This window comes from Condylura cristata, unplaced genomic scaffold, assembly GCF_000260355.1.
Source record: "Condylura cristata isolate star-nosed mole 26May11 unplaced genomic scaffold, ConCri1.0 scaffold00035, whole genome shotgun sequence".
Classification (NCBI taxonomy): Eukaryota; Metazoa; Chordata; class Mammalia; order Eulipotyphla; family Talpidae; genus Condylura; species Condylura cristata.
Window position 1 is genome coordinate 1,875,624 of NW_004567136.1, and position 7,870 is coordinate 1,883,493.

General features: G+C 40.1%; 1 protein-coding gene across 1 annotated transcript in view; it reads right to left on the reverse strand.

Annotated features, from left to right (window-relative positions):
* The window catches only part of ARMC4 (armadillo repeat containing 4), a 105,058-nt gene that overhangs the window by 22,897 nt on the left and 74,291 nt on the right, over nucleotides 1-7,870 (reverse strand). Inside the window, exons 17-18 of the mRNA XM_004692947.2 lie at nucleotides 6,189-6,377; nucleotides 4,435-4,656 (exon numbers count right to left, since the gene is read on the reverse strand). Of these exons, the coding sequence (XP_004693004.1) occupies nucleotides 4,435-4,656; nucleotides 6,189-6,377 (411 nt within the window). The remainder of the gene's footprint in view (nucleotides 1-4,434; nucleotides 4,657-6,188; nucleotides 6,378-7,870) is intronic.

The window sequence follows — 7,870 nt, forward strand, 5'->3', positions numbered from 1 at the left end:
TCTCAGAGACAACCAAGACAACCCTTTCAGCTCCACCCTATGTGAACTGCTCTTCCCTCACTCTGGCACTCTCAGCCTAGGGTTGGCTATATTTTCTGCAATATCGCTGATCTCTTGCTTTCCAAAAAGCTAAGTGACCATCACGTAGCTTCCACCTGCCTAAAGCAGATATTTGAAAAGCAAATTCAATGTCACTGTGGGGAAGGGGGTTTATTATAGATAGTCATCTTCTTCCTATTTTGTTTTAAGATTTATTTATTTATTCATACAGAACTGGGGTATGAGCCAGAAATGCAGAGGGTGAGAGGATTCACCAGAGACAGAGCCGGGAGCAGAACAGGCAGGTTAACGAAGTACACTGCCGAGGGGAGCAGCGGGCGGGTCAGGAGAGGTCTGCCACACCATGTGGTCACCTCCGGTGCAGGCGGGGATCGAACTCATGTTGAAGTGGCTTTAGCTTCTTAGTGCTGTGCTTTAACCCGCTGCGCCACCATCCTCTTCCTATTTTATCTTTTTCTTTCTTAGGAAAGGACTTGCCTGCTTCAGTTTTCCCTGCCACTTCTTCCCCTCCAGATACTATTTTCCTATGTCATGGTTTTGTTATAATTGCCAAGTGACTTTAATGCATCTCTTAGACATCTCATATTTTCAATATAGCTCTCAACTGCTTTGCAATATGTTCAAAAAGATGTTGCATGGATGGAGCTGGAAGGGATCGTGTTTAGTGAAATAAGCCAGAAAGAAAAAGAAAAATACCGGATAGCTTCACTCATAGCAGGAGCATAAAGGGCCAGGGGGGGAAAAAATAATGAACAACACATACCAGAGATATTTTACGGGGGTGGAGTGGGGAATGGGATCAAAATTGAGGAGAGAGGAGTGCATGGGACTGTGGTGATGGCACACGGGCGATTTGGTGATGGGAAGCCCAAGGGGATTACAACTGAGATGGAAAAAGGCATAAAATGATGTAAAAATAAACTATTACATTATTAAAAAAAAATGTTGCTATGACTCTGAGCTGATGCTTTGAGAAGGAGGTCTGTGTGGAACCATAAGGCAGTTAAGGAGTTACTCTCATCACATAATATTCGCCATAGCAAGGATCTGTTGGTTAATATAGAGCAGGCTTACCTGGAAAGCCCTAGCATAGTATTCTTTTCCATGTAATTGAATCAGGAAATCCTTGTTGACCACTTAGCAGTGTCACATACAATCCCCTTGAAAATGCGCCCAAACTTCAGCTTCTAGAATTCCTGGTTAATCTGTTAACTTCTCAGGTATACTTTGACCGCTCCCGCTCTCCTCCCCAGTTTACATGCTCTGTGAGTGAGTGAAAATGTAGGCATTTCTCAGGCTTCTCTGAACTTGCTGCCAAAAACATATTATCCACTCTTGTTCGTGCCTTAATACATCTCCGCTGCTGCTTCTGGGATCTTCCCTGCTCCTGTCTCTAAACTTGCTCAGTGCAATGATAAAACTACAAGCCACTAGTGGACCATGAACCCTGGCTGGTCTAAATTGAGATTTTGAACTTAATAAATCAAAATAAAGTAAAATGTCTCATTTGTAATTTCCCACCTTGGTTTTGTGTTGAAATAACATTTTGAATATATTGAGTTAAATAAAATAGACTACTCATCTTGCCTGTCTGTATTTTTAGCTTACATTTTTACTAGAAATTTTAATATTAAGGTGTCCCACATGATATTCCTACTGTACAGCTCTGCTCTAGACCCAAACTTCAAACTGAATCCAGCCTATTCCAGACCCCATACCTACTCCTTCCCTGTTATTACAGAATAAACAGCAGCTGGCATGAGATGGTCACAGTGTCTCACGGTAATGACTGCTGTCGAGGAAAGTATCAGCCAAAAGAACTAACTCAAGAATAAACGACTTATGAACAGTGTGACAAGATGGCTTTGTGATGGGCAAAGACCCCATGCCTGTCACTCACAGGCAGCTGCAGCAGAAACCCTGCAGGCTGGGCAGCAACACCACACAGGCACACACACACACACACACACACACACACACACACACAACTAGGACAGTGTGGGAACAACTAAGAACCAGGACAGCAGGGACTTGTCAAAAGAATGAGTCAAGTTTATGTGCATTTGGCGTTAGAAGTGTTAGCAGTTACTCAAGGTCACACATTCACTGTAGGTATTTTAACCACCTAATCTATCGAATATCTTCTTGCAGCGCCTTGACTGGTCAAATCTTCATCTAACGTGGAATCTGGGAGATTTCGGACTCCCCCTTCCTTATTCTTCATATCCAAGCAACTACCATTTATTCTAAGCTATTACAGCATACCCCACCCATCCTTTCCTCCTTGAAGGAAACCAGAGCAGGGAAAGCGCCCCAGAGGGAGAGCCGGCAGGAGGGCTCTCATATCACTCAGGGTAACACAAAAACTAAGTCCCAGAAGACACAGTAACCTCCAGTCGCAATGCCAGGTAGGAAAGCACGTGGGTGAGGCAGACAGCCTCCTGAGACCTGGAAAGGGCTTACAGTGCTACCAAACCTATTTTTCTTTGTTTTTCTCTTTCCTGTCCTCACACCCTAATCACTTCAGAGCCCTCTTCCTCTAATACATAGAAGCTGTGTGGACAGGTGAAGACCGTTTCAGTGTCTTTCATAGCAGAATACAGCTCATAAATAATTCTGGATTATCCACTGACTTGAACTGGGAGAGGTAATTGAGTTGTATATACACCTGGTGTTTTGAAGCACAACAGGTACATTTTATTAAGTAATAGTATTAATATTTTATTGATTTTAATATTAAAAATTAGTATTAATCACTACATTTTCAAAAGAAATCCTCTCCTTAAACTGACAATGGTCTAGGCACATGTTAGATGTCAGATGCTTTCCCAGACTACTTATTTTTATAGCTTCGCTTTGTTTAAAATTATACTTATCACACATTAGGCGATGCAAGTCCTTGTGTAATAATAGAATGTGTAATTTTAAGTTAGAAATGTCTTCTTTCTTGAAGTGTGAACATTATCATATAGAAGTGACAGCATCTTTATCATTCTTGAGCAATTTGAAGTTAACATTCCAAAATATCTCTTATAATTTACTTTTTAAAATTAGTGCTTAGCTTAAAAGCTGCTTTTTATGCCAGCTTTTTGCTTGAAGAAACTTATTTAACTTATGTGCTATAAAAACAGATTTATAATGGAAAGGCTGACACATTTAGATGTAAATTTGGTATAATTTCAGAGAAATTAATATCATATTCTTCAACCAGAATAGGTCTGAAGAACAAATTAAAATAATCACTTTGAAAAATGATGTTAACATTTAAGTGTATTTTTTGCTCCTATGAGAGTTTCTTTTTGATATATACAAATTTGCACAGATATGATTAACTGTATTAAAAAAAAAAATTCTTGTCTAAAAGACCAGTCTGCTTTGGGCATTCATTTCAAAAGGTGAATACAACCAGGGGAGCTAGGCTTCAAATAGTGGTAATCCTCAGGACAATTATTTTGTCCAAAGGAACAAGCTACAGCTTTTAATCAATTTTTTTTTTAAAGATGTATTTATTTGTATACACCGAACTGGGGTACAGGCCAGAGGCTCAGAGGCGGCGAGAGGCTTCACCAGAGACAGAGTGGGGAGCAGAACAGGCAGATCGACGAAGTACACTGCTGAGGGGAGCAGTGGGCGGGTCAGGAGAGGTCTGCCACACCGTGTGGTCACCTCCGGGGCAGGCGGGAATTGAACTCCTGCGGAAGTGGCTTTAGCTTCTCAGTGCAGTGTTTTAACCCGCTGCGCCACCAGGGAGGTTCGCTTTTAATCAATTTCTAATCAATTTTTTCCTAATACAGGTAAGCTGTTCCTATACTCTTAAATTTACTTATTGTTATCAAAATATTTTATTCAGAAGCTCAAGTATTTCCAACGTGCAGAAATATCAAAATCTATTTTCAGAAACTTTTCATTGTATATTGGTTAAAGGCAAAAAGAAAGTGATGTGCAGATTGTTTAACTGTGACTTGGAACTGCGCCTTTCTATTAAGTGACAGTTTAGTTGCTGCTTCTCTCTGTCACTTCCTTGGCTATTTAATTGGTGCCTATAAGTGATCATTTCAATACTCAGTAAATAATAGTACATAGAATTCTGCCACCGATTATTCACACACTTTACAAGCTTTAATAAAATCAAACTATGGGATGATTTTTCTCTTTTCTGGGTATATTTTGTAACCTATGATTTAGAAGTATTCTACCTCCACATAATGTAAAGGCAACAGAAACCGTGATAACACATGGTTCACTCATAGTCGGACCCAAAACTCATGTCCAAATAACCTCCCCCGTTAGGTAAAAATCCTAGCAATCCTTAAAGTCAATTTACAACCTACCTTTACCTAACTTGGAATAAGCCATGAAGTCAATCAACTGTACCTTTACTGCACCGTTCTCGTGTATGGTGATGCAGTTATTGGCATCTTCTGAGAGCTGATACAAGGCTTGAGCCGTTGTTCGATGCACATTGATGTCAGTTGATTTCAGGTAACGCACTAGTGGGGCCACAGCTTTGTGCTCCCCAAAGGCCACTCGATTCCTGCCCCACATGCAGCAACGTGATATCGCTTCTGCCAGATGACGCCTCAGTTTATCGTTATTCTACACAAAGGAAAAGGACTGTGTATGTGCGTTGCATGTCAGGCGTATGCTAGAGTTATTACCTGCCACGATGAGAGAGTCAAAAAGATGGGCAAGCTGGCTACTCAGGAGGTGACTGGAAGGAGCTAGTATTGTGACAGGTCACCAGTCCTTTAAGGTCCCATCATGAGTTTTCCTTTGACGGACTGAACGCCAGCGCCTTCAAAGGCAATAGGTGTTTGGGCTCTCCGTGGTGGCACAATGGGTTAAAGCAGGCATTATGAAGCTTTCCGAAGCCATTGCAACATGAGTTCAATCCCTGGCCAGGGAGGGAGCTGACCCACATGGCGCGGCAGACCTTTTCTGACCTGCTCCCTGCCCCCCTCAAGAGTGTATTTCATCGATCTGCCTATTCTGCTCCCTACTCTGTCCCTGATGAATCCTCTCACCCACCACATATCTAGCCTATACCCCAGTTCTGTAAGCATAGATAAATCTTAAAAAAAAAAAAAAAGGCAATAGGGGTTCAGCATCAGTGTGTGCTCAAGGCTTGAGTTCCTTTTGTGTAAATCCACCCAAATCCAGAATTACAGATCATATAATTAAGGAATATAATTAATTCAAATTGTAATGCTAATAATTAAGGAACATCGAACATTCTTAAGGGAGCATTTCAATTTACTGGGATCAGTGAATTAAGTCTGTATCTTTATCCTTAGGAATACTTTCAGTCACATATCCCACTTGCACTTGCTAGGAGGAGAAAACACTTTTGCAAATAAAGCTGCTTTTTAGTCTGCCACTTTCCTTCCTGTATTACTTTAAGCAGACTATGTCCTTTCTATATGTAATTTCTTTCTATAGGTATAATGTAGCTAAATATTTGGATATACAGTTTTCTGTTTGTTAATTATGGTTCTTGATTCAGGCCATAGCTTGATGTCCTTGACTAAATCTGGCAGATATTCTTAGAAACTTAGCATTTTTCTGGCCTGAAATTTTTTCTAGACCAAGCATCCATCCAATGGTTGAATTTTTGCTTTATGACTTTCCTGCCAAGTGGTAGTCCAAGCCTTTCTCAAATACCTCTGGTTATGGTGAAGTCATTATCTCTTCTGGCTGTTCATTCTACCTGGCACAGTTGTGAATCAACAGTAGAGTGAATGCCAAGGTCTTCTAGCTTAAAAATGCCAGAGCTCCAAGCTTCCTAAGTTGTAGGAGGTACATTTAACTTCTAAAGTTGGCACGAACATTATCTTAAGGAAATAATAATTACTAGAGTGATGAAGATGATGGCCAAGTACTTTCATAACAGTATTTATATCTGCCACCAATTGATGTGCCAGTGACAAATGAAAAAGCCTCTATTTTCACACATTAATATTTTGCAGATTAAAATACTCTTCCACATATATTAAATTAAATAAGTTGACTAAAATGTCATGCCTATTAAACTTGACTCTAGATCTCCGGACTTTAAGTTTATTATTTCTCTCTACACCATGACATCTCATGACAATATGCACAGGAAATTAAGGAGATGTACTACTTACTGTATTTGCTAGTTTGGACAATAAGGGGACTACTCCATGATCTGTAATAACAGCTAAATTTTCTTGATCTTTTGCGATATTGGTAATAGCAGCACACACACTTGCCAGAACTTCCTTATTATCTGATTTCAGTAAATTGACAACAAGTTCCAAACCACCAACAAAGGAGCGGACCATTTCTCCAGCATCCTGGATAACAATAAAAATAAAGATCATGTCAAAAATAAATCTTTACTTTTTTTTTAAAGGCAGAAAGAAATGACAGGGTTGTGAGGTTTATACCTTTGGCATGAAAAATAAATACACGTTTCATTTTTATATCATAATTTCTATGTATGTATAAAAATATATCATTTTCAACAAATATTTACTCAATAGTATTGTGTGGAAGTCACTGGAATAAATGATGTTTTAGAAGTAGAAACAAAATACAGGTTTATTATGTGCAGGAGTGTGTTCTAGAAAGTCATCAGAAAAACTGAGTAAGTGATTACTGAATCACTGCGCCTGTGGGAAAAACTGGGTTAGGTTCCACTGGTCACATTTTTGTGAACTGACCACAAGATATAACCTTGCTTTATGTTTCTGTTTAAAGACATCTTTTTTTTTTATTTAGTCTTAGTTTTTAATCAAATTTGATGAATCTTCCACTTGTTTCCAAAATTACATAAGTCTACAAGTACAGCTTTGCATTTAAACTGTATACATGCTGCACTTACCTACAGCGAAGTCCAGGGCCAATTCACTACCACGTTGCCCCTGAGTCCCCTGCACCTCCCCCTCTAGTAATCAGCACATTTTCACAGACATATTGTTTCATACAGTATTAACTCAGTAACATTGAACTCCGGAGTGGCACAAAATGACTCATGCCTGAATGATGCTACCACCACACCTGTATTTTTCCTACAAGGCACATCAGAGGCTTCTGGCACTAAGGAACACTAGGGAGCTACTCAGTGCTATGCCTGGAGGCCATTTTAAAAGTGAAATCATCAACAAAACCCATAAGCAGATCATAAGATGGACCCTTGTCTAGAATACAACAGTTGAAAGAAGAAGGTAGAATGTGGCCTTGTCTCAGAAGGTGCATGTTGAGGAACCCAGCTTCCTCACCACTCTGCGCACATCTAAGAATGACCATGAATGTGCAGAATCGGTGAATAATGGGAACCACTGTCCATACTCTCATACCATCATATAGCTTAATGTCTAGTGGGGAAGTTGGGCATTAGGAAATTAAGTGGATAATGAATGGCACTGGGGTGGTGGGGGGGGAGAGAAAGATTGAAAAACAACACAGGTGTCTAAGAAAGTGTAAATATTCAGAGGCTGCCTCCCTAGGAGGAGGTTTGTAAACTAAGGCCAAGGGACAAAGACATATCCAGTGTGAAAGGAATTCTGGAGGGGAAAATCATCTGTAAAACTGTTCTGAGCGAGAGGGAGAATTTTTTTTTTTCAAGTTCAGAATGGTGCTAAAGCATAAAATAAGAAAGAAAACAAGACTTAAGAGGTAAGATATTGAAGGGTTTTACATGTGGGGGAGGGGGCTAGCAATTTTTGTATCATGAAAGATTTCTCGGCTCTCCCTGGTGGTGCAGTGGGTTAAAGCACTGCACTGAGAAGCTAAAGCCACTTCCGCATGAGTTAGATTCCCGCCTGCCCCAGAGGTGACCACATGG